This window comes from Mauremys mutica, chromosome 3 (genome assembly GCF_020497125.1).
Source record: "Mauremys mutica isolate MM-2020 ecotype Southern chromosome 3, ASM2049712v1, whole genome shotgun sequence".
Classification (NCBI taxonomy): domain Eukaryota; kingdom Metazoa; phylum Chordata; order Testudines; family Geoemydidae; genus Mauremys; species Mauremys mutica.
Genome location: NC_059074.1, coordinates 146,938,846 through 146,966,634, shown reverse-complemented (window position 1 = coordinate 146,966,634; position 27,789 = coordinate 146,938,846). Strand labels below are relative to the sequence as shown.

General features: G+C 44.1%; 1 protein-coding gene and 1 long non-coding RNA gene across 5 annotated transcripts in view; one reads left to right on the top strand and one right to left on the bottom strand.

Moving 5' to 3' along the window:
- The first annotated feature begins 270 nt into the window (after window positions 1–270).
- Window positions 271–27,789, top strand: part of ZNF318 (zinc finger protein 318) — a 36,041-nt gene continuing 8,522 nt past the window's right edge. The window contains exons 1-8 of one of the 4 annotated variants that reach the window (XM_045008970.1): window positions 271–382; window positions 466–526; window positions 867–1,029; window positions 9,444–9,595; window positions 17,693–18,320; window positions 20,222–21,634; window positions 25,250–25,349; window positions 26,551–26,837. In XM_045008970.1, the coding sequence (XP_044864905.1) occupies window positions 898–1,029; window positions 9,444–9,595; window positions 17,693–18,320; window positions 20,222–21,634; window positions 25,250–25,349; window positions 26,551–26,837 (2,712 nt within the window). In that variant the 5' untranslated portion in view covers window positions 271–382; window positions 466–526; window positions 867–897. Of the gene's footprint in view, window positions 1,030–3,803; window positions 4,140–9,443; window positions 9,596–17,692; window positions 18,321–20,221; window positions 21,635–25,249; window positions 25,350–26,550; window positions 26,838–27,789 lie in introns of those variants that run through there. The other 3 variants (XM_045008968.1, XM_045008969.1, XM_045008967.1) reach the window with 3 other exon arrangements.
- On the bottom strand, window positions 311–3,647 carry LOC123365932. The gene is made up of 3 exons (XR_006577833.1): window positions 3,225–3,647; window positions 2,044–2,146; window positions 311–418 (listed from the first exon to the last, which is right to left on the bottom strand). It is a non-coding gene; the product is annotated as an uncharacterized LOC123365932 (long non-coding RNA).

Below are 27,789 nucleotides of genomic sequence, written 5' to 3'. Positions count from 1 at the left end.
AGAGTGCCCACAGCAGGGCTTGTGCACTGGGAGGTGACAGGTAGGTATTGAATTCGAACAGGAGGAGGCAGACCCAGATAAGGCTCAAACCCAGAAATATCAGCATTTTCACCATCATCCACAAATACTCTTAAAATAACTATTTGGCTGCAGTTTTGTTCTCCCAGCTGAGGCTTTACTATCAGTTGAACTGTCCTAGAATTCTGTGATGTCACAATTGGGGGAGGTTTGAACATTCCCTCGCTGTCTCAGTCTGGAATATTTTCTTGACCTGTTTACTTCTGGATCTGAAGATACAGAATATACATTTCTCTCTGCTCTCCATGGAAAAAAATAATGCCAAATTCTGGAGACGGGATAACCTCCAACACATCTCATATGGGTGAATGCACACACAGCTGCAAACATTCAACTCTGCCTAGGAAGAAAGAAAAGAAATCACATTTGCTCTTATTAATATTCCAGGGATTAGAGATACTGGGGCCTGCTGTATGCTGGACTCTTGTCTTTTCTCAGACTTATGAAGGTAAAACAAATTTAAAAATAATGATTTTACATGTTTCCTAGTCTTTATGCTTGTCACTTAACAGCTTCTCAGCCAAACCCTATTCCTGATGCCTGTTCTTATTTACTTTTTAAATTCTCTCTAATTTCTGCTAGCTAATTCCCTTTCATGTTACTCTCTCCCCTCCTCTTTCCTAAAAGTGCTTTCTTCTGCCACTTTCTCCCTTCTGTTTCTTCATTCGAGGCTTCTTGTATCAGGCCCTGGGCATCTGGCTACGGTCTGGGAGAAATAAGAGTGAAAAGACCCCTTATTTCCAAACACTTCCATCTACATCTGATTGGTTAAAATCTCTTTCTTCAAGCATCAGCTAGTTGGAAGTTCCTCAGCCCAAAATGAGCCTCAGGGTTCCAAAGGACAGTTTCAAGTCCCAACTATTAGTACAGAAGACTGAGTGGCAGCCCTTTTGTCCTGTGAAAGCCTGGAGCATCAGTGATGGGACTTGTTCAAAAACCTCTGCAAAGCAGGTAAGGAACTTGGTTGAGTATTTCAGTCATATGACAAATTAGGGCCTTATCCTGTGAAGTGCTGAACATCCACATTTTGCTCTGCACCCAAAAGGACTGAACCCTGATGGCCTTATTTTTAGAACTGCTGAGCACCCACAAATCCCATTGAAGTTAAAGGATGTTCAGCTCCTTTGGAAAAAGGGTCAGTTGTGTGTGTTCTAGAGATGGAAATATAGTGCAGTACAGAATGAGTTTCTTAACTGAAAATGTAAAGAGCTGCCCAGTAGGATAATAGGACACTATAACATTAGATTGTAATGCTTCTTGAAGATGATTTTTTTTACTCTAGACTGTTTCAGACCCATGTAATCTCTAGAATCTGCATCCTTTTTATTTGCCTTTGAGCAGTTCTGTCATCTGAACAGAGAAAGAAGTTTTTATCTTTATTCTTATTTTTCATTTGTATTTTTTTAACATATTATTTATTATTTTTATTATTGTTATGTTGAGGAGCCCATGGATCAGGTCACTATTATGCAAGGCATTGTATACACACTAAACAAAAACATAATAGCAATGGCACCTGGATAGCTTCTGCTTCCAGGTGCCACTTACTACAAAATAGGAAATCACCAGGACCCGCTCTTCTGTCTAGAGGAACAGAGAGAGAAAACATTTTGGTGTTCTGGGTTTCTGTGCAGCATTTATATGCCACAGTAATGAATGTTATTTAAAAGCCTGAGAGAGAAGGCTTTCCTAGGTTTTTTATATTGGTTGCTTTAATGTGACTATCTTAAGGGTAAAATGACTACAGGAAAAAAGAAACAAATTTGTCTTTTTTAAACCAAAGATTCGGGGATGGTCTGAGGAAAGCAAGGGGATGGAACAAATATTCAGGCAGCTGGAAACCAAAAAAGGAAATTTCTCTCCATCACTGGAGTCTGTTTTTGAAGTTTGTGGCTCACATCTTTCCTTGATTTTCAGACATGAAAATGTTTTTCATTAAAATTAATAAATAAAGTATATTTGTACCTGTTACATTGTCCTGGTTGCATATATTAAGTGCTGTAGAGGTTTCATAGTATTGTCGCAGAGCAGTACTCAGTGCATTGCTGAGTTTGAAAGATTCTGAGCTCTACAGAAATAATTAGTTAGAAATGATTTACCTGCTCATTTTCCTTATTAATTAGTTCTATTGTGTTGTATACTTAATTTCAGTTAGGATCAGAGTCCTGTTATGTTGGGCACTGTACAAATACATGCAATTTAATCAAAGAAAAGTCACAACAAGTGAATGGTAATAAACTTTGAGAGAGAAGTGGGTAGGGTGGAGAAGGGTAACAGAAATAAATTCACATGATTATTCAGACTGCTGTGTGTTGGGCATGCTTTGATGGTTTACACATTTAAGCGTATTTGCTGAATTAGTATAGCAGTGCACTCATTCAGAAACAGTTTAAAGGTGTGGCAAGTTGGATGTAGTGTGCTATATTAAGACTCAGTTTACCCCCTCTGCACATGTGCCTTGTTAAGGTGCTAGGGGACCAATAAGCCTGAAAACCTTTCTACAGCTACTGTTGTCTGATTCAAGTGTGCTCTGGGGCATGCAATCCCAGAAGTGGGCAAAATTTGAGCTGAGCTTGTAAATACCTACAACCCTGCAAATCTGCAGATCATGTCTGCAGAGCAGATGTGAATACAAATTTTGTATCCACACAGGGCTCTACAAATACCATCCCTCAGAGCCCAACCTGTTAATAACCAAAGACTAAACCTATCTGAACTCCTAATCAACAAAGAAGGGCATGGATTTAGAAAGTGGGGATTTCCACTGCAACATTAACTTGTCTGCTTTGACACAGGAAAATATTATTTGTCACACTAGATCACGACAGCAGTCCCTCAGTCCAATGTCCTGTCTCTGAGAGTGACCAGTTTTTACCACATGCTTCCAAAGAAGCTGCAAAAAAGCCTGGACACGTATGGAATAATCTCCTCATAAAGGGAGTTTCTTCCTGACTCGGCTGTATAGTGATTGGCTTACACTTTGAGACAGGAGACTTGATATGCTTTCCAAAGATTTACAAAACTCTCTCTAAGGTAGCGGCCGGGAAGCATTCCCAAATCCCAATCCCCAACTAGCTTTGTTTGAATCCCGTTAATCTCTTGGCCTCAACGCTATCTTTGGGCCCGGCATTCCACGGGTTAATTACATGTCAATATATTTGCTTCCAGCACGTCTACATTTGCTGTCCTCCCCGGTTCGTGGCACGTGTGCCTCTGTTCCTGTAGCACGAGAGGGGGAGACGGAGCCAGCCGCCTCCTCTCGACTGGTCGTTGTTAGGGAAGCCAGCGGTCGCCTCCCTGCACGGGAGCTCCCCGGCCGGGCGCTGTTCGAGGAGGGGCAGCTCGGCTTCTGGGCAGCTCCCGGCCTCGCCCCGCTCTGTCCCGATTTCACTCCAACCGGCCCGCTGCCCCCGAGCCCCCTGTCCCGGCCGGCTGGCAGCCGCTGCCGCGCGCAGGCCTGCAGGGGGCGCTGCAGGGCAGGATGCCGCCAGTCCCGGGGGAGGCGGGGGGCAGAGGCGCTACCAGCTGGGGGCTCCCGCCTGCATGAGGTCATGTGACCGGGGCTCTGCCGGCGCCATTTTGTTCGGGCGTCTGAGCGCGCCCCCTCTCTCCGCGTGACGGCGGTGGTGTCGGGAACGCGCACGCAAGGGGCCCAGGCGGGCAGAGGAGGAGGACAGCGCCGGGAAACTGAACTGCGAGGCCGCCCGCCCGTCCGGCCGGCCCCCTGCACCGCCGCCGCCATGTACCGCTCGAGCAGCGGCCGCTCCGGCCCGCCGCCCTCCTCCCACCGCTCCAAGGAGAGCAGCTCGTCGGGGTCCCGCAGCTCCCGCTCGGGTACCTCGGGGTCCGGGCCGGGCCCAGGCCGCGGCCGCCCCCCCTCCTCAGCTTCGCCGCCTCCCCCGTCCCGCCGCCACCGCTCCCCGTCCGGCCACCGCGCAGCCTCTCGCCGCTCCCCGTCCCCGCACCGCAGCAAGAGGCTGCCCTCCCCGCCCGGGGGAGCGGGGCCCGGGAGGAGCCGGGGCCGACGCGGGGGCGAGCATGGAGACAGCAGCAGTAGCCGGGTAATTAGCCCCCAGGAAAACCCTCGGCCAGGCCCCGGGTAATTACCCGCTCCGCCCCCTCCCCAGGCTGGGCGATTGCCCTGCGGATCGGACAGTCTGTGCTGTCCTCGCTCTGCCTGCCTCACGCTATGTACTTGTCCCCGCTCCTTGGCCATCACACCACGGCACCCTTCCCTCCTACTGGCGCAAGGACACCCCGTCCTGTATGTTTCTTACCTGTCCCACCGTGCAGGGACAGCCGCAGCCAAGAAACTACTCCGGAATGCCCCGTGTCCCTCATCTGATTTCTCCCAAATGACCCCGTTTGATTTCCCCTCAGTAATACTGATTGTTCTGCTCCCCTGAAGTCTTTCTGATTCTTCCATGAAATAATCCGTTCAGAATCTGATACCTCTTTCCACAGAACAATATTTTTCCTGACTGATGGAGTGTAAGAAAATATACCATGGGGATCAATCCTGTGTTTTTAGAGAAGTGGACATGGTGGTCTAGTCAGTGAGTTGGGACACTGGAATGGGTGTAGAGAACTGGCTCTTGTTTCAGATTCTGCCACTGACCCATAGTGTTACCATTGACAAATCATGTAATTTCCTTGAGCCTCAGGTACTCCATCTGTATGTAGAGTAAGGATAATAATTCTTACCTACTTTTGAGAGCTACAAATGAAACGCAGTTTGTGTTATTTACTAGGGGTCTTTCATTTCTAATGTCTAATGATTTCTGCTTTCATCATTTATCCCTATCCCATGTAATGCCCCTTTGATTTAGTCCCTTCAGGCTTTTATTCCTCTTCAGAGTTATAGCAGGCCAGAAACCTTAGCCATTTCAGCTAAGAATCAAAGATCAACTGATCCTTTAGCTAAGCAAAGGCTCCTATGGGTAAAATAGAATATTTAACTAATGGGATTAGTTTGACCATTTAACAGAATCTTGTGCTTATAGATAATTTATATGTGCAGAATGCAGAGACCTTTCTAAATCAAATGTCTAATAAACATTAAGTTTAAATTCTTCATGTTGATATAGAGAGCCAGTTACAGGTTCATCAGATTCATTCTCTGACAGTTGTTTAATATGTTTTTAAAACTTCTCATCTCAGCCTAAGCAAAATATTCAGATTTGTGCATGTAAAACTCTGTTTTTAAAATTCTATTTCAGATGTGAATATCTTTACTGTTTGGTACTGTGACTCTATAAGGAGTATTCTATATAGTAAATACTAGATTATCTGTGAATATTCGTTGTAGTAAGAAAGAGGTTTTGCCTTGAACTGTCTGAGAGTTTCTCAACATGGAGAATTATTCTAGAATAGCTATTCCTGATTAACTCCATGTGTGGATGCCCTTATTTGGGAATAAGTGCCTTTTTCCATATTAACTTTATCCACTGGATTTGACAGCAGTCCAGTGGATTAAGATAATTTGGAAAAAAGCACTCTTATTCCAAAATAAGAGCATCCACACATGTAGTTAATCAAGAATACTTAATCCATTTTAAATTCATACCCTACCTTACTCCAGATTTTCTTGTGTAGATAAGCACTTAGTTAATAATATACTTGCAGAAGAGATTCCCAAATGATTGTAGCCTAGCACCAGCTCTGCTAGTAAAGTTAATAATTGCTTTTGTTGTTCTGAGTGCTTTAAAATCCACATGCTTACTCAGTTTGTCTTTACACTTGCTATGTGGCATGAGGGTGCTGGGTAGTGTTAATGCTCCAATTTGGGGGTCATTAAGGGGTTTATGAGGTATAGCCTTCTCCCCCCAACTGATCTTAGTTGCTCAGCATTTTGCTCATAGCACCCGCTGCCCCTTTGGAGAAACAATACTGAAAAAAGGTATTGACCTTAGATTTTTGGATCTAGAGATTGGCAAACTGTAAACCCAAAGGAATTGAAATGTGCATTTGCAGCTAGAGTAGGGTTCTATTGAAGTAAGAGGATTTCTGGGCAAGCTATTGCCACAGTAACTGAGTGGCTTAAGACAATATGCTGTGGTTACTGACCCAGAGCTACACCTGTGCACTGAGTTTGAGCCCTACGCTTGATAGTTTTCATAGAATTGTGCACATTCCTTGCTCTCTGACTGCATTCTGCAGAGGATCATTTTGGAAGTTTTGCGTGAGACCAAAGCTTCTGGTTTAAGAGTGATATTTTTTCAAAGTGCTCTAAAATTCACATGCATGCTCTCATTTAAATTTAGGAGTGTTCTCAAGAAAATTAGCATTGTTCAAACAGAAAAAAGATGAAAGACAGGATAATGTGATCATGCTTCCTGAACAATGGAACTTTGAGTGTGATCAGAGGAACGCAAGTCACTGGGTCATTTGGTCAAGGCTTTTTCCTAATACAGAGCCCCCCTAAAATGAGCTGTTCATAAAGTTTTCAGATCCTTATAACTTGTTGGTGCAGACCAAGGAAATAAGGGGGGATTATAGCATTGAGGGGGAATGTGGGGAGGTTGTTGGAGCAGTGTGGGAATGTAGAGATTGAGAGGGGGTGTTAGCAGGGAGATGTGAGGATGGGTGAGAGGGGCTTGTGGCTGCAATGAGGAGAGGCTGGGTTATGGGGAGGGGAATAAATGGCGAAGGGAGAGGGGTTGGGGAGGCTGAGAGGGGAGCATTGGGATGAGTGGCAAGTGGAATTGGGGGATTAGGATAGTGGAGCAGTTTGAGCCATTCTCCTCCCTTATCCCCCCCCATGTGTAAGCCAAGATCGGGGGCCCTTCCCCTTTGGGGGGTAAACCCCTCTTCCCGCCCTCATGTGAGCTGGGATCTGGGGGCCTTCCCCTTGGGGGGTGGATCTGAGCCCCTCTTCCCTCTGTGAGCCTAAAGGCTGAGGAAGACAGGGTGGGTAGTGATCGATCTATCGGGGATTGATTTATCATGTCTAGTGTAGATGCGATAAATCGGTCCCCGATTGCTCTGCCGTTGACTCCAGAACTCTGCCACTGCCAAGAGGCGGAAGCGGAGTCAATGGGGGAGCGGCTGCAGTCGACCCCATGCTGTAAGGATGCGAGGGAAGACCATCTAAGATACGTGGACTTCAGCTACGGAAGTTGCATATCTCGTCTCGATCTCCACCCCCCGCCCCCTCCCCCGCGTGTAGACCAGGGCTAAGTCTGTTCCATACACCGCCCCCTCCCCCTCCGCTTGCTAAATGTTGTCCCCCATCACCCTTGCCCTGAGGATTCCTCAGACATTGCCTTCACTTACCCCTCATTAAGCCCTGGAGACCACTATCATCTATGCTACCAGACCATTGAGAATCCCCATGCGTAGAAGATGCCCTTGTACATGTTTACTGACACCCTACAAAACTCATTGCTGAAATCAGGTGTGTTTCATCCTTCCAAGTATACAGCCACCTCTCATTGTATCATAATAACAGCTCTGCTACACTGCTCCAACAGATCTCTCCATCATTCAGTACAACTACACATAATGCAGTGAAGGCAGTTGGAGTGCATGCATAAATGCTGGAATTCAAATGTGTGCTACATAACAGAAACAGTGGCATATTCTCTTAGAACTTCCTCGTATCTGCTTATTATGGCATCTCCCTTACTGAACCATTCCCAGTGGGTGTTTCTAGCTCTCAGGGTCAGAGTTAAGGTAGTGTTGTGCGGGTGGCATATACCTTAACATTTTTATGTCCTGATTTTCTGATGTTTGTTTAGTCATCACTCTCCATCTTCTGGAATGCCTCACTGGGCAGCCGTAACTCTGTGTTAATTAAGTTATTGGGTATTTAGTATTCTAGGGGGAAGTCTACAAAGATAGCTCACTCAGACCGTGCCTACTTAAATACACTGAGATTTTGATTTTTTTTTTTAACTCTAGCACAACTGTCCTAGTGGTAACAATGTGGGGAATGCTAATGTACATGAGGCAGTTGTGGCCATTGGCACTTCTAACACTGTCATGTTTATACCTGCTCTAAGTAGGGTTAGACAACAAGGAAGGTGTTGAAAATGCCAGTAGATAAAGAAGCTTTGTTTTCACTAAGGTTCACATTGGTACTGCTCTGATAGAGCTGCACTAGCAACATGTGGAAATTTCTGCTGAGAAACCCTACTGCAGGGGCTGCTCAGCCATGGGGATAGGAAGGTGGTTGTGCCCTTCAATAGCAATCCTTCAGCCATTCAATTTGTTGATGGGCTTTGGAAGATCTTCCTGCCCGCTCTTCAGATAGAATAGTGATTGCAATCCAGGGCTTTGTTTGGAATGTGGTCTTCAAGGCTCCATCAAAATAATAGGGGGCTTGTTGTGGAGATGGAAATAGTATTGTTTCTTACAAAACGATACAGAACGGGTACAGTGTTTGTGTCTGATTTCAGCCCCGGGCAGCAGAGCTCGGGCTTCAGTTTGAGCTGTGGACAGTGGGGCTTGGGCTTCAGCATGTCTCTTAGCTTGCGGGGCCCCTGCTTGCTTCCCACTAATGCCGGCCCAGCACTTGTGACTCCGTAAACCCGTCCTGTGACATCCCACCCCCCCCCCCCCCCCCCCCCCCCCCCCCCCCCCCCCCCCCCCCCCGGGTTCTCACTCCTAGGTTGAGAAACACTGATATAGTATATAGAACAGTGTAAACAGGTCATTTTCTGTATGAAATTTTAAGTTTGTACTGACTTCACTAGTGCTTTTTAATGTAGTCTGCTGTAAAGCTAGGCAAATATCTAGATGAGCTGATGTACCTCCCGGGGAATGCGTACCCCTGGTTGAGAAATACTGATGTAGCGCATTCATTTACTACTGAGTCAAATAGCAGAGCCCCTTTTGGAACACTTTCTAGTTTTGGTAATGGGCTTTGTCACTGTCATTGACCCAGGCTCTCGTTATGCCAAGAGGACCTGCCCAGTAAGTATATTGGCTATAGGTGCACAAAAATTCCTTGGCACTGCTGGGTACACAATTCATGCAGTTGGTTGTCCCCAACAAAGAGGGGAGCACAACAGCAACTTTGGGATTTCTTGAACAACTTCTTTTTCCTCTTCTTCCTCTCTGTTGTTCTACCTCCAGAAGTGCAGTTCTTTAAAGGTATTTTCAAGTTTAAAAGTTCCTGTGGAGCTAGTGTAAATACAGAGTGCTTGTTAGTTGCATGTAGGGTGAGAAGGAACTACACTCAGTCCCTTTCTTTTTTTTAAGTTGCATAGCAATTTTATATAAATGGAGAAGAGGTATGATTAATTTATTTCTTTCGATCCCCGCCCCCAAGTCTAATATGAGGAGGTGGACAGACTTAGCTGCCTGCCTGGTGGTTACGGGGACAGTCCTGTGCTGGGCTTTCATTCTCTCTTCAATTGCAGAGACGTTCTCCAAGCCTCCGTTCCGAGTCTTCACTGGAGCAGAGTTTGCGGATCACTGTTGGTAATGACCGGTATTGCATTGACACACCAGAGCGAAGGAGGCTTCCTGATCGACTGGGCTCACCAGTTGATAACCTCAGTGACATGGACAGGTATGGTTCTCTGCAGACTGGGATCCCATAGAGTGAGACAGTGGCTTGGCTCTAGTTTAAACCAAGACTTCTAAGGCTTAGCTCCCCAGGTTCTTTAAGCAATTTTTGTTGAATGCTCTACTTGCTTGAGCCATAGAAAGGCCCATATAACAGCCCTAGAGTAAAGTGGGTGTTCTATCTGGGGAAAAGCTGTTGCAGTGACTGGAAGCTGTATGGCGTGGGCATCAAGATGTAAAAGCAGCCTTTAGGAATTGGGCAAGAGGCCATGCTTTGTTGCTAGGACATTGAGAAGGAGAGTGTCTCACACAGGACAAAAATTCAGTGAAGTGCTAGGATTCCAAAAGTCCCACTGATGGGACTTGGAGACAAGTACACTTAGTTAAGAGGTTTCCTGGGTGTGACAGATACTACTGTGAGGATCATGGTATAAATGTAGATAGACATCTATAGTTTAAAAGTGTCTATTACAGAAAAGCAAGTGAAACTGGTTAGTGGAAATAAAGAACTAATATTCAAAGCTTGAATCCTCTTTTCCCCACTGACATTGTTATCTGCTTTGACATAGTAACACACTAGTCAGAGTTGGGAAAAGACTTTATATAGAGTCTGTGTCCCTCATAATCATCATCACTGCAGCCAGTTGTGTCTTCAGGTGAGGGGTTAAGCAGCAGGTCCAGAGGAGGCACTGAAACATACTGTTTTCATGCAGATACCCCAACAGTAGTAGCCCAAAGGAGGGGAACTGAGCAGAATTCTTTCATTATGTTTCCTATCTCTAGAAGCATATCAGCTCTTTAAGGTTATTAACTTCCAGCAGCTGCAGTAAATCAAATTAGGGTTTAGTTGGTAATACTATCATTTTTAAGCCTTCTGCTCAATTTTCTTGTAATCAGTGTTTCATCTGTAAATCCCCTTTGCAGGGTACTAGTTTTCCAGCCCAAACTGGTGCACATACACAGGGGATAGCAGCATGTACTGGAGGTGGAGGAAAATGATACAAAAGAGAATTATGAGCATAGCCCACAACTTTAAGCTTGTCTTTATTTGTCTGTTGGGGATTCCCCACTGCTTCCTTTTCTCCAGTAGGTGTATATATATCATGTTTTGTGGTCATGCTGTAAGGTTAGAAGTGGCCTAGTTTATTTTAATGTAAAAGTGAAAATGCCCTGCTGGGAGGGACCGTTACCTCCCTCAGACAAATTAACAGCTTTCACTTTGACTCCCTGATAAAGCTTTGTTACTCATTTGAAATGGTAAAAGAAGTAATGAGGAACATGGGGCTAAAAAAGTATGAAAAGCAACAGCTAAACCAGACTCAGAAGAGTAGGAGAAAGGGAGATAATATAAACTTACATTCTTATTTGAATGCTTGCCCATATCTATCCACTGTTGGCGTACATGCACCGCATGTACTCCAGTTCAGATTCTTTTGGTCAGCAGTCTCTGGGCTGCATCTGTGCCCTGAGGGTCCTCATGCCTCCCACATCCCAGCTGAGGGCATAAAGGGCACAGTGACCCCAGCTGTATCATAGATATCCTCCCCCCAGCTACGAGTCAGAGTCAGAACTTGTAGTGTCCAAATTTCTTGGTTACTGTGTGGTCTACACATTGTATTGTAAATAGTTTGGTACTTAGCAGTTAGTTACTTGAATTAGCTTTAGGAGAAAGTAAAGTCAGTAAAAGATACCATTATTCAAGACCTATTCATTAAGTGGGGTCATCCATAGACCTCTTTGCTACTAACGGAAAACAAGAAGTGCCACAAGATCTGCTCCAGAGATGGGCAGAGTCAGAGTCTGATGCATTCCTGATCCCTTGGCCCTCGGGCTTAATTAATGTTTACTCTAATATTTCATTGATTCCAAGAACTCTCAGAGAAACTCAGGCAGGACTCGCATGTTGATCATGATAGCATCAGCATGGCTGAGGCAGCTCTGGCTCTCAGACATGATGAATCTCTCCGTTCAACCTCCAGTCCAGTTGAACCTGATGTGATATCCCAAAGATGAGGATAGATTCTTCATCCAAATCCACCTTCCTGGCACCTCACAGCCTGAATGCTGGCTGGTTAACATCAGTGGAAAGGACCTGTATCTCTTAAGTACAAAACATCCTTATCCATAGTAGAAAGGACTCCGACACTTACTTACACAGCCAAGTGGAAAAGATTCACTGTATGATCAGCAGCATCAGTTGACTCCGTTTAGCACCTGCCATACTGGAATACCTTCTGTGCTTAAAGAACTCTGGGCTATCTGAGTTCTCTGAGGGGCCGGGCCACCTGGCAGCCGTCTCAGCTTTCCACCATCCAATTCAGGGATAATTCTGTATTTTTACATCCCACAGTAGCAAGGTTCCTGAAAGACCTTGTGGAAGTACATCTTCTAGTCTGAAAGCTTTCCCCTTGTTGGGATTTCAACATTGTACAGATAGGTTTAAAGGGTCCACTTTCTGAACATTCTGCCTACATGTTCTGTGTTCAATTTATCCATCAAAACAGCCTTTTTCATATTAGTAACATCTGCCAGAAGTGTAGAGGAAATACAAGCTTTTATGGCAAAACCAAAATACATGGTTTTTTTTCATAAAGACAGTAATTTTGAGACCTCACCCAAAATTCTTGCCAAAGGTACTCTGTAAATTCCATGTCAACCACATAATACATCTGCCTATTTTCTTTTCAAAGCCAATTCCAGCAAAGGGAATGCTAAACTTTACACCCTAGATATTTGTAGAGCACTTTCCTATTGGAATAGAACTCAGAGCTGTGAAATTAACCTGAAGAGGAGCGGGTGGGAAGAGAGGGACAAAAAGAATCTGGGGCAGTTGGACCACACTCCCCGAGGGTGAGAAGCCCCGGGTGTCTTCTCCCGGGGAGGCAAGGGACGGGGGCAACACTCCAGGAGCCTGTGGGGCAGCTGAGCTCCCGGCAGGGACCTGCTAGTGAAGCTGAGAGACCAGCTCCCAACACTGCCCCTCTTGGGTCAGTGGAGGCGCTCCTGGTGAGAGGACACACCACCGACCTAAGGAGGCTAGTGTGGACATGCACCACTGCAGTAATTACTGCGGTGGCTGTAAGTCGACCTAATATAGGTCTACTTAAGTTTCTAGAGTAGACATACCCTAAATCATTTGGGGAATCCCCTTACCCTCAGATTATTTGTAGTTTAGGGAGATAGAGTAAAAGATCAGACCATATCCATACAGAGACTTTCTAGCTGGATTTCTTCAATCATTAAGTTGTGCTATGAAGTAACCAACTTAGATCCACCATTGAGTGTTACAGCCCACTCCACTAGAGCTCAGGTAGCTTCTTTAGCTTCTTTGAGAAATGTTCAGTATAAGAGATACATAGGGGAGCTACCTGGGGTTCACCATTACTCTGTGGTAGAAGCATCAAGATCTGATCCCGATTTTGGTAGGGTTGTCTTATAATCATTGTTTAGGTAGGCTCCTAGCACCCACCTACTGTGATCTAGGTCAGGGGTTCTCAACCTTTTTCTTTCTGAGGCCCCCCCAACATGCTATAAAAACTCTGCATCTGTGCCACGACAACTGTTTTCTGCATATAAAAGCCAGGGCCATCATTAGGGGGTAGCAAGCCGGGCAATTGCCTGAGGCCCCATGCCACAGGGGCCCCTGTGAAGCTAAGTTGCTTAGGCTTCTGCTTGTCAGACCCCCTGAAACCTGCTCACGGCCCCCCAGGGGGCCCCAGTCTCCTGGTTGAAAACCACAGATCTAGGTCACTGCTAGTGAGTCACCAACAGTGGAATATATATGGATAAACACTCAAACATAAGAATGGCCATACTGGGTCGGACCAATGGTCCATTTAGCCTAATATCCTGTCTTCTGATAGTGGTTGGTGCCAGGTACTTCAAAGGGAATTAACAGAACAGAATAGTTATCGAATGATCCACTCCCTGTTGTCCAGTCCCAGCTTCTGGTGTCCCAGAAGCATGGGATTGTGTCTCTGACCATCTTGGCTAATAGCCATAGATGAACCTAATTCTTTTTTGAAACCAGTTATACTTTTGACCTTCACAACATCCCCTGGTAATGAGTTCCACAGGTTGACTGTGCATTGTGTAAAGAAGTACTTCCTTACGTTTGTTTTAAAGGTGTTGCCTATTAATTTAATTGCATGACCCTTGGCTTCTGTGGTATGTGAAGGGATAAATAACACTTATTCACTTTTGTCACACTATTCATGATTTTATAGAAGCTGTTCCATACCCCTAGTCATTGTTGCCCTTCTCTGGACTTTTTCCACTTCTAATGTATCTTTTTTGAGATGGGTTGACCAGAGTTCCATACCGTACTCATAGTATGAGCATACCATAGATTTATATTGTGGCATTAAGATATTTTCTGTCTTATTATCTATCCCTTTCCTAATGGTTCCTAACTTTCTGTTAGCTTTTTTGACTACCATTGCACATTGAGCAGATGTTCTTGGAGAACTGTCCACAATGACTCCAAGATCTCTTTCATGAATGGTAACATCTAATTTAGACTCCATCACTTTATTTGTATGGCTGAGATTGTTTTCCAGCGTGCATTACTTCACATTTATCAACACTGATATTCATCTGCAATTTTGGTTGCTGAGTCACCCAGTTTTTTTAGATCACTTTGTAACTTTTCACATTCAGCTTTGAATTTAACTATCTTGAGTAATTTTGTATTGTTGGCAAACTTTTCCATTTAATTGTGAACCCCTTTTTCCAGATCATGTATGAATATGTTGAACAGCACAGGTCCCTAGGGGGCATTGCTATTTACCTATCTCCACTGTGAAAATTGACCATTTATTTCTGCCCTTTGTTTCCTATCTTTAAGCCAGTTACCAGTCCATGAGAAGACCTTTCCTTTTATCCCATGACTGCTTGCTTTGCTTAAGAACCTTTGGTGAGGGACCCTGTCAAAGACAAAGAAACTGTTACTTATCTTACAGTAGCTGTGGCTATTTGAGATGCATTGCCCACAAATATTCCATGAGCCGTCGTCGTCCTCACTACTGGGGAATCCTGTAATCCCTGGATTCTCTATTGGTGAAGGAACAGAGAGATGGTTGGGGTTGTCTCACCCTTTATGCCCTCCTGGTAAGAGGCTTGTGGATACTCAGGGCACAGGTGCAGTCCCAATGGAAACTGCTGGCCAAGTGTGTGGGGTGTAGGCACACCCACAATGGAATGTATATGGACAGCATATTTTGAAGAACCACAGTTACTGTAGGATAAGCAATCGTTTCATATGTCCCCAGCCCCTGTACACTGGTGTGTTATATCCTTTGCTGTCTGGTGTGACTGTCTTTTAAATCCGTGTTTCTTTGCTGTCCAGAATGTGTTTTTGGTGCCTTTTCTGGTTATACTCATAACACAATTTCAACTCCTTCCCCTCTGAGATATCATTAAATGTTCCCCTTAAGTTGGCTGCTATAATCAGAGTTCATAAGGATTGTTGATTGCCACTTGGCTAGTGAGAGTGATATAGTTAATTGCAGAAAAAAATCAGCAGAAGGTGTTTGGTAATGCGCATCAGTTACTCCCCATGACGTTTTCATGCATTTTTTCTGGGTGTAGTCAGATCTCAGGAATAGGAGGGGGTGGTACTGAAAAGGTGTTTCCTGAAAGTGAAGGATAAGTTAGTCAGCTGTGCCCTGTAGTGGTGAAAGTACCAGCTTTTATGTGTGTGCAAGTTATTTTTAGTTACTGTGGTATAAATAATTTTGGTGCTTATTTTGTGTATGTTGCCAGAAGCCAAAGCTAGAAACAACTGATCATGTAGTCAACTTGGGTGCGTTTTACTTTAGGATACAGTAGAACCTTGTTAATTCCTACTTCCACCTTAACTCTGATCCAAAGAAAGCACTAATGAACTTTTTCGGATTATATCCATCACTAAATTTGTATGTCTCTGACTATGTAAAGCATCCAGTCAGTGACATATGAAGTGTGTTGAGAATTGTCTTGTGGCTCAGAGTTGAATTACTGGCATGAGGAAGACGAATTTTCACATATCAGTATTGTTATTAGCAATGTATAAACTGTAAAAGGAATAGCATACTTATGCAGACTACATTATCTCATCATTTCCAGTCATTTTAATGCTTAGGATTTTTAATGGTAATTATTTGTTTGATATCTTTAGAGATGGAAATATATTTATTGTAATTCTGATTCTTTGAAGATGTCTTTTGGCAAGAATCACATGCATTCACCCATCCTTTCTCAGATTTCTGGAGTTTTTTAAATAGGAGATGATATGCTTGGGGTTTCATCCTCTAGACAATCATATATCCATTGTCCATCTCTTATGTGGCATGTTGATTATTTGAGGGATATTTTTCCCTATTCTTTTTGTTTCATTAGAGGCTTACAGGGCACTTTTGTTTCCTGCTGTTGAAAGGAACTAGCTAGAATGTTTGGGTACCTGAGGTTGAACCATGCTCAGTATGGCAGACCCCTCAAGCTACCCTACATGTGCTTCAGAGGGTTGAAAATATTGAGAGACAGGGGAATTTCCCATGACTTCAGTGCATGTAATGTATGAGAATCCTACAAGATGAATTCTTCAGAGAAGCAAAATTACAGGGCAAGTAAATTCCCAAATAAGTTAGCTGCCTTTTAATATTTTTATTTAAAAACTACCCAATACATGAGACTTTTAGAGCTACCTCTCCTGAAAGTTTGAACTGTTAAGTCTTTTATAGGAGAGGGATCCAAAGCAGTTAGACACCAGCCCTAAATTTCTCAGTAAGGGGTCACATATAAGTCTTGCATAAAAAAAAAATACTCTAGAACTTAGGCTAACATCAGTATTTGTTTTCATGCTCAAAAGGGATTTAAATAATAATTGAAACCTGAACACAACCTTAATGCCACTGAAGAAATAGTTTACTACTGACCCCTCCATATTATAGAAGACTATTCTTACATGCAGTTCTTGTGAGGAAGTTCTGGATTACCCAAACCCTTGTTCCAGTTTCATTTTGCTTCCAGCATTCTTGCCAAAATATCATAATTTCACTGTGTCAAATACTGATCTATAAAGTAAGCTGTAATTAGCAGTGTTTTACAAGAAGTCCAGTACAGGCATCAGTTTTATGTACTGTGAAAATGTGCCATCTTCCCAGTAAGAAGAAAATGGGGAAATCAGGGAAAAGCTTAACAGGTGCTTACTAGATGGAAGAGATGGAGATACATCCAGCAGTTGCTGGTTGCAAAATGGCCACTTCAGGACTGCAGCTGCTTGGCTCTGTTAAAGGCTGATCCCGGAATGGCATACTGGGGGAAAAACATTCTTAAAGAGGGCATCCCTGCACTGGGGAGTGTTAGTAGGGAGCAGTCACCAAAGAAGGTGCTGATTTGGTGTTGTACTAACCATCAGCATATCATACATAATATATACTCTTTCCATCTAAACTGAGGCTAGAACAAAGGAGTGATTTTCTTACATGTACAGACTTCACTGCTTTGGTGTCCTCTTGAAGTCTGAAGAGGTTCCAAAGCATCTTTTCTGGTACACTAGAAATGTGTTCACTGATAACTCATGCACAAAAACTGGCTGGAATTCATGGCTCTCAGATCCTCTGCTAGTGTAAATCTGCCTAGCTGATTTTAAACCAGTTGAAGATCTGGCCACGTGTGCAATGCAAAGCTAAATAAGCCTGAATAATTCCTATGTAACACAACCAGAGTACCTAGTAGAGCAGAGGGAGGAGTCTTTTGTGGCCTGAAACTTAGTAGTAATGCAATTTAGAAACCATGTATGTAGGCTTTTTCCCTCACAAAACTGAAGTATTCTATTGATCAGTTCCCTATATTAAATCTTGGCTGTCCTCCTGCAGTTTGTTTGTGTTTGTTTGGACTTCTGTATTTGAGAGTGATCCCATAGGAGGGGGTGAAGTACCATATGTATATAATACTGATGGACCTCTTCCCTGCTTCTGAGGTGCTGCTTTTCACTTATGCCATGAATTCAATGCTGCCGTTTGAAAACAATATGAAGTCTTGCTACTGTAGAGTAAGAGATTGAAAAACTTTTCCTCTGACTCACTGACCTAGATTTAACTCCATGTGCCTCTCCTACCAGGGATGACATGGCTGATGGTCCAATATTTACCAGAGGCCTCCCATGCCCTCGAGGCCTTGAACGATATCCCTCTCATGAAGATCCATCTTCCAGTCCCTATATAATGAGGCATGATGAGGACTACCGCAACAGAGATGTATTTCTCCACCGGTCAGACTACAGTCCACACTATGGTCATCGTGAAGAACTGCCAAGGGGGCCTGACAGAGATAGTGATAAACTCAGGAAATCCTCCTACCCACCAAGGCCAGAGGAGAGAGGGCGAGAAGCAAAGCGCCCTCGGTACGACAAGGATGAGAAGATACATGGCATGAGTGGGGATCATCATGGTTTCACATTAGGAACACGGAATTATCGCAGACGGAGCCGTGGCCGAAGCCAAAGCCCATCATATCTGGGTGAAGAGTTCCGGGAGCTTGACCGTGCCAGGAGGAAAAGAGAAGAGGAAGAACGGAGCAGAAACTTGAACCATGATCTGTCTGGCAGTGGATACATGATCCCTGGCTTGACTAGCACACTGCAGTCTTCTGAGACTCGGTACTTATACAGACCTGATGAAGCGCCATCTATGCCCAAAAAATCTATCCTGAAGAAACGAGTGGAGGTGGAAATGGAGTCCCCGATGCAGGTTTGACCCTCAACTATTTCTCTACTTCTCAAAACAGTCACTTTGCACCCCACTGTATTAATTTGATCTTCAGTCCTCCTGCCTTTTCCTTTCTCTGATAGAACAAGTTCCTTAATTCAGTCTGTCCTATTGGTGCGTCTCTTGCAGGTTGCCCTCCCTGTCCTGGAGTTTGATCCAGTACAGTTAATTACAGAAGCTGCAATTGCTCTCTGTACCTTAGGACCACTTGTGGCTACTTCCCCTAGTTTCTTATGTCTCAGGGCATCAGAGCTCTGTGTCCTCCTTTTAAACATCTTCATTTATGTGCAGGGTGGAACTCTACCAAGGATTTTCCAGAGAAGTGAGAGCTATGTGGGGAAATCTTGTGCTTTAGTGCCATCTAGTGGGGTCACTGTCATAGCCTGCATAGGTCCAGAATTAAGATATACTCCCTCCCCTGCCCCTTAAACAGTCACACATGAGCTGAAATTTTAAAGAAGGTCCCCACAGTTAAATAAGTGTTAAGTCAGGAGATGCGAAAGGCCAAGTAGCGGTAACATTAACTCAGCCAAGATGCACATATTATATATTTTATGGTACAGTATACATGTCATAACTTAAACAAATATACTAAACCTGTATATTTAGAGAGGAAAAGGAGGAATAAAAGATGGTACATGTGTTTAATGTGACTAGGTTAATGTGTCGGAACCTGAATCTTTGCATTGCCTGTTTTTTTGTGTGTTGAATTTTGCGTTGTGTTAAAGCTATGATAGCTGGGTGAATGGGTATACAATCAGGAATAAATGGTGCATCCGCATCTGGGTTGGAGGGTGGAACTTTGCAGATATTCAGCAGTTCATGGTAGTGCCACACAATAGTTAGGGCAGTTAAAAAGACTCTTGCACGCAAGTAGAATTTAGGGAGGCAGAATGAAATGCTCTGGCTGCAATTTAGCCAGGGCATGGGGATCAGTGCAAAGTTTTACAGAAAGTGCTATAGTATCTTTAGTAACAAAAGCAAGTCAGTATATTGGTTGAGTGGCACCTCCAGCTACAGTGCCCCTAGAACTCTTCACTAAGTCATTTCCAATCTAACATTTTGACATGGATTGTTAGATTAGATTAGAAATGGCTCAGTGAAGAGAGCCACCTACTGAGTATCAGTATTACTTTTTACAAAATCTTGCATTTTTAATTGGTCTCCCATTCAAGTACTGATCAGGCTCAACCATGTTTGTTATGAGAAATAAGATGACGTAGTTCAGTCACCAATTAAGGCTAGCAATACAAGCTCATTGGTATGCATTTAGCATTATTGTGATAAAAGGGATATTTGGCATTGCCTCAGGTTTCAGTACATCACTTCAATCAAAATCTCATATTGATCTGCTTTGGTTTTGTAGTGGTGGTGTTTGTAGTAGAGGATACTCTGAAAGTGAAGGGTCTCTGCTAGATATATTAGAAGAAGGCTTATTCAAGGGAGAATGAGTTACATGCATACCCTGTATATAAGTGATTGAAAATAGCCCCAATCCACACAGTCTTACCTGTATTTGAGATTGATCTATTTAGATACATGATTAAAAACTGTGGCATAGCTCTCTATCTCATAGAAGTTCACAGAAGAAAACTGCAATTTGTGAGGCTGCTGAGAACTTGTGATAAAATGCTAGAATGTGTGTTCTCTTAAGCACCCATGAAAACATCTTTGTGACTTCCCAAGTAACTACATGATCTGTTTTATAATACTTTCTTTCTTTCCTTTGTTCCCTTTCCATGGTTTGTTGCTCTCATGTGTTGTATTTTCTAAACTTTTGATTGTAAACTCTTCAGGTGAAGTGACCATGCCTTTTTTATTTGTACTTTGAGATGCTTATCCCCCTTTTGGGGTGCTGTAATAAACATTCTTTTCTTTTTCAGCTTGAGGGCTTTCCAAGCAGCTCTCCATCCAGCAAAGATCTCCCTCTTCTTTCAAGTCATTCATCTTTGTCCCAGAGCAGCAGCAGCACTCCTTTTGCCTCTGAAGTGGAGAACTTTCTCAAACGGTTTAACACAGACTCTGTGGAGTCGGTAAACAAGGAGTTGCATGATGGTGTATATGAGTGGAGTTCACTTCCTGGGCTTCCCAATGACAACTTTACATTTGAAAAGAAGTTTGGAAACTTCTTAAGTCACAAGGAGAAGTTGGAACCAAAATCAGAGCCTGCAGACCGTCATACTGACTTCCTGCTCCCTCATGAGAGGGCCAGTCAGGATGGCAGTGGCTTCTCCCGCATTCTAGGCATGATGGCTGATTCTGCTAGTGCTCAAGAAAAGAGAAGGCGCAGCTTTCCTGACATTGAGGATGAAGAAAAATTTCTTTATGGTGATGAGGATGAAGACTCAAAAACAGAATCGTCCTCTGTTCAAAAGCCCCCAGTGAGTTGTGGGAGTGAAGTTACAAACCAGAAAGTCAGTCCCCCTCCTTCTCCTGCTGTAAAACTAGATTCTCTGGAAGAGTCCAACACAGAATATGCAAAGATTCATGACTTGCTCAAAACCATTGGGCTTGACATTGGGGTGGCTGAAATCGGCAAACTGGCTGTCCGCACACAGGAACGCCTCCATGGCAAAAAGCTGGCATCTCATTCTCCTGATCGTCGCTCTTCAGATGCCCGCAGACTGGAATCCTGGGAGTTGCGCCGCAGCCGGAGTGACACTCGTTCTCCAGAGTCAAGCCAGCAGCGCTCTGCATCACCTCCTGGCTCTTTCCAGCCATCCAAAGAGACATCCTCTCTCCAGAAATCAGAATACTCTCAGAGCAAAGCTGTGGGTCAGGAGATACCTGCTTGCCCACCAGAACAGTCTGTTCCTTCTGTGTCTCTAATCCCTTCTGCGCCGCCTGCTCCTGCCAGTTTGCCCCCTACCTCTGTTTCCCAATACCGGATTCCAAACTATCCACAATTCACTGCAGCTCAGATGCCGCAAAACTATCCACCTCCCACAATGGCCCCTCATAGCTATGATGCATATGGGCACTATATGGCTTATGCAGCCTCTGGCTGGCCCATGTACCCCCCTCCCCAGCAGCCTAACCCTACACTGGCAGAGGCTCATGGGCTTCTCACAATGGCAGTGCCAGCAAATCCCACACGCCCAAACCTACGGGTGATTGAGACAGTTTCCATGGGCAAAGATTCCTCAAATATCAAGAGAGGTGACTCTGTGCTCATGCAAATCCCCATCACCACTACCACTTACTCCAGAATGCCCCTTCGACTTGCCACACGCCCACTCAAAAGTACCACGGAAAAGATCTCTGATGAAAAAAATCGGGCAGCTCAAAAGCAGAAGGTGAGTGTATTATTTGGAATTATAAATATTTGGCTAAACCACTTAAATTTAGAATCATAACTTGTATCTGTGTGTTTTTCAATCCCTTTTGACGCAGCAAGGTTTCTTGGTTTGATTGCTAGTTGCTGCTGATGCTCTGATGAAATAATTGGCTTTTCATCTTCAAGGCATGTTTTTCTGTGTGCTTGCAGTTTAATAATATTTACACTGAATTCACTTAAGCTGCAACAAGTCATATGCTCTTGGGCTGTTGCTGAGCAGTTTGGGAGGGAGATGCAAAGCTGATCATCTGCAGCCAGCTAAGAAATGGCTGAGGAATACATGAAGACCACTGTGTTATGCTTAAAACATTACAGGAGCTTGGAGTATTGACAGTAGTAGGTGGGTTTTTGTTTGTTTGTTTTTTTTAAAACAGGTGAGTTTTTTATGTATCAGCAGGAAAGATAGTTAGAGAAAAGACTTTTCTGGTGAGATAGGGAACTGTTGAGCCTTTGAAGGTAAACAAGCTTTTCTGATTGTATTTTAAAAAAAATAAAATAAAAAATGTAGTGATACCACATGCTGGATGCATTAGAAATTCTTAAATAGGTATTAAAGGACCAGATTGAACATCACATTTTCAAAAAAATTTTTTTGCTACATTTGTTTCAAGTACACCTCTACCCCACTATAACATGGTTGTGGGGAGCCAAAAATCCCTGCCACGTTGTAGCTGAAACCTCGTTATATCGGGGTAGGGGCGGCAGGGCTCAGGCGGTGATTTAAAGAGCTCTGGGCTCCAGCCACTGTGGGGAGCCCCAGGCCCTTTAAATCGCCGGTGGAGCCCCGCTGTTGCAGCCCCGGGGTAGCGGTGGCAGGGCTCCAGCAGGATTTAAAGGGCCCGGGGCTCACCGCAGCAGCCGGATCCCCGGACCCTTTAAAGTGCTGCCGGAGCCCCGCTGCTACCGCACTGTACGTGAACCCGTGTTATATCGGGTCGCGTTATAGTGGGGTAGAGTTGTAACTCCAAAGGTTCTAAGAAGTAGAGGAGATTATAGGGAAAAAATACTGTTCTTCGCTTTTTAAATTTACTTAGTGCATTTGACAGCATTTTTTATATAGTTAATTTCACAATATCTTTTCTATAGTCAGATTGCCTGTTTGTGTGGGCCTTTCACATAGGATCAAGGATTGAAATATGTTTTTAAAATAGCCTTACAATCATATTTTCCTGTGTTTATGCTATAGACTTCTGCCAGCATAGTTATATATTGTAAAGAGGTGTGATCCCTTGCTGACATAGCTGTACTGGCAGAAGCCCCTATGTTGATGCAGTTATAGTGGCAAAACTATGCTTTTACCAGCTTGTTGGGACAGGGTCTTAGTGTACTGGAATAAAGCACAGCTTTGGTGGTATGGCTGCATCCACAGTAGGAGTTCTTTGCCAGCATAAAGTACTGATATTCCTACTGATAAAGCACTCCTAGAATAAAAGTAGCATACAACTTTGATTGTTAGAGGGACCTGAAAATACTTCACTCTTAAAATTTGACTGGTTCTCAAACTGATGATAACCTTTCAGCACTTTGTGGTTGCAACAAGGTTAAGACTTCTTAATGTTAACTTGTATCCCATTTTGTTTTTGTATGGGAGGGACCAGTGATGAACTCTTGGAGAGTCCTTGGATGCTGCCAGATTCTCCTAGGTAACAAAACCTAGTGGGTCTGTTAAAAAAACAAAGCTGGAGGGGATGAGGGGAAGCTGAAACAAAACTTACAATTTCATTGTAAATGTTTTCCATAGAGCAGGAACATTGTAAATAGGTTTCCATTTAGAAAAAATTGAAAATAGGTGCTATGAATTCCCCAGTCCCCATCTCTAGCTGTGTTATACAAGAAGCTGACAGCATCCAGGAACTCAACAGATGGGGGTTGTGCATCAAAACAGAGAGCATTACAAACTGTTTGGTAGCACTGAAACAAAAACTAAATTGTTAAAGTCAAGGAGGGTGTAAGTCAGGGGTCTCAAACTCAAATGACCAGGAGGGCCACATGAGGATTAGTACATTGGCCCGAGGGCAGCATTACTGACACCTCCCCCCCGCCGCCCTCGGCCCTGCCCCCCACTCCACCCCTTCCCTGCCCCCATTCCAACCCCTTCCCCAAAATCCCCACCCCAACTCTGCCCCCTCCATGCCCCCAGGGGTTGCAGGAGGGGTGTGGGGTGTGGCAGGGGCTCAGGGCAGGGAGTTGGGGTGCAGGAGCGGTGCATCGGGGTTCAGGGCAGTGGGTTGGGATGTGGGGTGCAGGAGGGATGAGGGGTGCAACAGGGGCCTCAGGGCAGTGGGTTGGGGTTCAGAGCATCTGCAGGGTGCGGTAGGCGGCTCAGGGAAGGGGGTTAGGGTACAGGGTGCAGCAGGGGGCTCAGGGAAGGGGGTCAGGATGCAGGGTATGGCAGGGGGTTGGAGTGTGGCAGGGGGCTTAGGGCAGTGGGTTGGGGTGCAGGAGGGGTGTGGCAGGGGGTCGGGGTGCAGGGTGCGGCAAGGGGCTCAGGGCAGGGGGTTCAAAAGCAGGAGGAGTTCGAGGGGCAGGCTCTGGCCCGGTGTGCACTGCTCCGGGAAGCGGCTGAAACGTGGGGGAGCAAGGGCACAGGGGTATGTGTGTTGCTGTTGCTTCAGTCACTGCCCCCAGCATCTCCCATTGGCCGGCCAGAAACGGGGAACTGCAACCAATGGGAGCTTCTGGAGGTGGTGCCTGAAGCAACATCAACACACACCCCTGCGCCTCTCCTTTCCCAGGTTCTGTCTGCTTCCCGGAGCGGTGCGGGGGTAGGGCGGGCAGGCAGGGAGCCTGCCCTGCCACTGGGCGTCAGGCCGGAGCCGTTCTAGGTAAACACTGGGGGAAGGCTGTGAGGAGCTCTCGGGCTGCAGAAAATAACCACGCGAGCCGCGTGTTTGAGACCCCTGGTGTATGGTGAAAGCTAGACATAGGGCTAGGTAGTCAGTTTTTCATTTGTTTTCATTGAAGTGTGCATGCTGTGAAGATATAGCGTAGGATTTTCAAAAGGGCTCTAACTTGGACTAACTGCACTCAGTGAAATCAGCAGACCAACACCTGAGTGCTTTTGAAAATCCCGGTCATACTGTAAAAAGAGTTTGTAAACTAATGGATTTGGTTTATTCTCTGCCAAAAGGCCATATTCTACAAATGGATGTCATTGGCTTGCAGTGGATTAGCATGAGCCTTGTACTCTCTCCCATAACTTACTGGTGATTGAATTATTTAAAAAGTTAAACTAGATTTTCTGAGAGTAACTGCATTTACCAGTGCAGTAGCAGCAACAAGAGTTAATGCATTTCAGGTCTAGATACAGTGGTGACTTTTTTTTCTCTTGGGTTTTCGTTGGATTGAAAAATTGACACAGATACAAAAAGTAACCTAAAAATGCTAAAAAAGGAGTGGATTTGTTTATTATATTAAAATGTTAACAACAAAAGATTTTGAGAACAGTGATTAGAATAAGTGACTGACATCCAATGAACTGCACAGGGGTCCTAGTAATCACTTTTGCAGTATTGTTTTATCTGTGCTGGAAGGAGATGGGAGTTTCATGCCCTTCTCTTCCCAATCTTTTTAGGTCATAGAAGAGAGAGAGAAACTGAAGAATGACAGAGAAGCAAGGCAGAAGAAGCTCTATTATCTCAAGACTGAATTAGATAGGCTACGTAAACAACAAGGTACATAATGCTTCTTCTCTTCCTTCCCTTTTCTCCCAGGATGTGCTCCAAAGGCCCTATGTCGTAGTACAACTCAGAATAAGTACAGATCAAACATAATAGTCTAGAATATGAGTACAGATCAGAATAATAGTCTAGAATGAGATTTAATTTTTTCCCACTCCAGGCACCCCAGAATTTTTTTAGAAAGCAGTGACTGTAACTGCATTACCATCATGTGTGTAGGAAAATGAAGCAGCCATTCTGTAACCAGCAGTTGCTTACACTGCCTTTGGAATTGGAATCTTTGTACTGACCCAAAGTGTGTAGGCCAGGACTTGTGCCCAACTTTCTGAAATGTGCCACTGAGCAACTTGACAAATTAAGTTTACTTCACTCTGTACGTTGCAGTGTGTTAATGTAGCAGAAATGGGGCCTGTCAATTTGCCATTCACTTACTTGTTTTTAGTAAATCTAATCTGGAGAGAGGATAAATTCCTCTTTGGGGAGGCAGAATAGTTGAGGTAATGTCTTTTATTGGACCGGTTTCCGCTGGTGGAAGGTACACGTTTTTGGCTACACAGAGCTCTTCTTCAGGTCTGGGGAAGGAAATCAGTGTCTGAGCTAAATACGATTACAATCTATCCTAACCTGTATTTAGTGCAGACACTCTGATTTCCTTCCTCAGACCTGAAGAAGAGTTCTGTGTAGCTTGAAAGCTAGTACTTCCACCAATAGAAGTTGGTCCAGTAAAGATACTACCTTTCTATCGTGTCTCTCCCATATCCTGGAACCAACATGGATACAACAACAGTGCAAGCAATCTTTTAACAGAGTCAAACATATTTTGGGGTAATTTCAAACTTTTGTTTAACCAACAAAAGTTTGAATTGTTTCTTCACCCCAGGAAAAAGGGTCCTTCAGGATAGAGTTTGAGATCCATTTGTGGAGCAATGCAAGGAAAGCCAAGGACTGCTTGTTTGGTCACACAGTAAGAGGGAAATTTAAGTTTCTCTCTTGGGGTGTGAGCTATCTCCATTGTGCCTATTTCCCAAGAGCAGAGCTTCATCCTTCTTTCCTTTCTGGTCGAAATCTCTAACGTAGATATTTCCTAGGTATTTTATAAATTTAACAGTTAGTTATCTGACTGGAATAATTGTACATGTTTTAACATGATTTTCCTCTTGCGCTTCCTACTCCTCTACCTCCTCGTTTGGCTCAGGGGAGATGCTGCGGAAGAAAAGGCGGGAGAAGGATGGGCACAAAGACCCTTTATTAGCAGAGGTGAACCGGCTGCAAGAAAACATTATGAAGGAGATTTCTGAGCTGCACAAGCAGTCTGATGCAGCAGAGAAAAAGCAGTCTGAGCTTGACAAGGTAGCTCAGATCCTGGGGATAAACATTTTTGAAAAACCCCGGAAACCATCCATGGAAACTAAAGAATCCGCCGAAAAAAACAGCAAGTCAGAGAATGCAAAAGGTCTGGAGAAAACGCCCTTCTCCAATAAGGTAAAATCTTAGACTTGGGTGATAAATGATTTCCTTTCTTTGAGAAGAGGGCTCTGGGGAGGCGTCTGTTCCCAGCCACTCACTAGGAGATCAGGGCAAGACTTATTAAGCTAACATTTGTATATGACATTATCGGTGCACACATACATACATACCTGTTCACTTTTGGGGAATGCCACCACTCTTCATATGGGCTCTCTACATTTAAAGGGGTAACAGTAACCCCAGAATAGATTACATACATTCCAGGGTACAGTCCTAAAACTTTTATGTAGGTCACATGTACAGTAGCCTCTGAAGGGTGGGTATATATGTTTGGGAGATGTATGAACCTACTTTCTGAATGGGTAACTTATATATTTGGAGGGGAGATAGTATTCACCATACATTTTTTGTTTTGTTTTGTTTTTTGTTTTGTAGGTGTGACCATATTGTGTATTTTGCAAAGGGGTTGGTGGGGGTGCGACAGTTCAGACTATGGAGCGTTCCACTCTTATTACTTTGTCTTATGTTGTTTGTACTCTGTATACTCATAGTCAACTGATTTCCTTTTAATGGTTGCTCATTCTAACTTGGAAAATTCTACACCCTCACCAGGAACAGCTGGTATATTCTTAAAGGCACATGGAATACTGGGGTTAATTTCTTAGATTCACCTAGGCGTTCCGATCGGTAACTTTTTAATAAAAAGAAAAAGAGAAAAATTGGTTGTGGCCTTTTCTAATATGACATGAAGATTCTGAACATTTTTCTTGGCCTTGGGCAGGGCTGAAACAAACTCTCCATGGCATGAGTGTATCTGTCTCTGTGGCAATACTTTACAATCCATCTGTCTGCTGAGACTGGATAGTCAGTGTGTGGTGGTACAAACTCTCTTCAAATATGGAAGGTGAAAACATAAAACTAGTGGTAAAGAAGTGAAGCACCAATTTTGCAGTATTGCCTGTTAAAC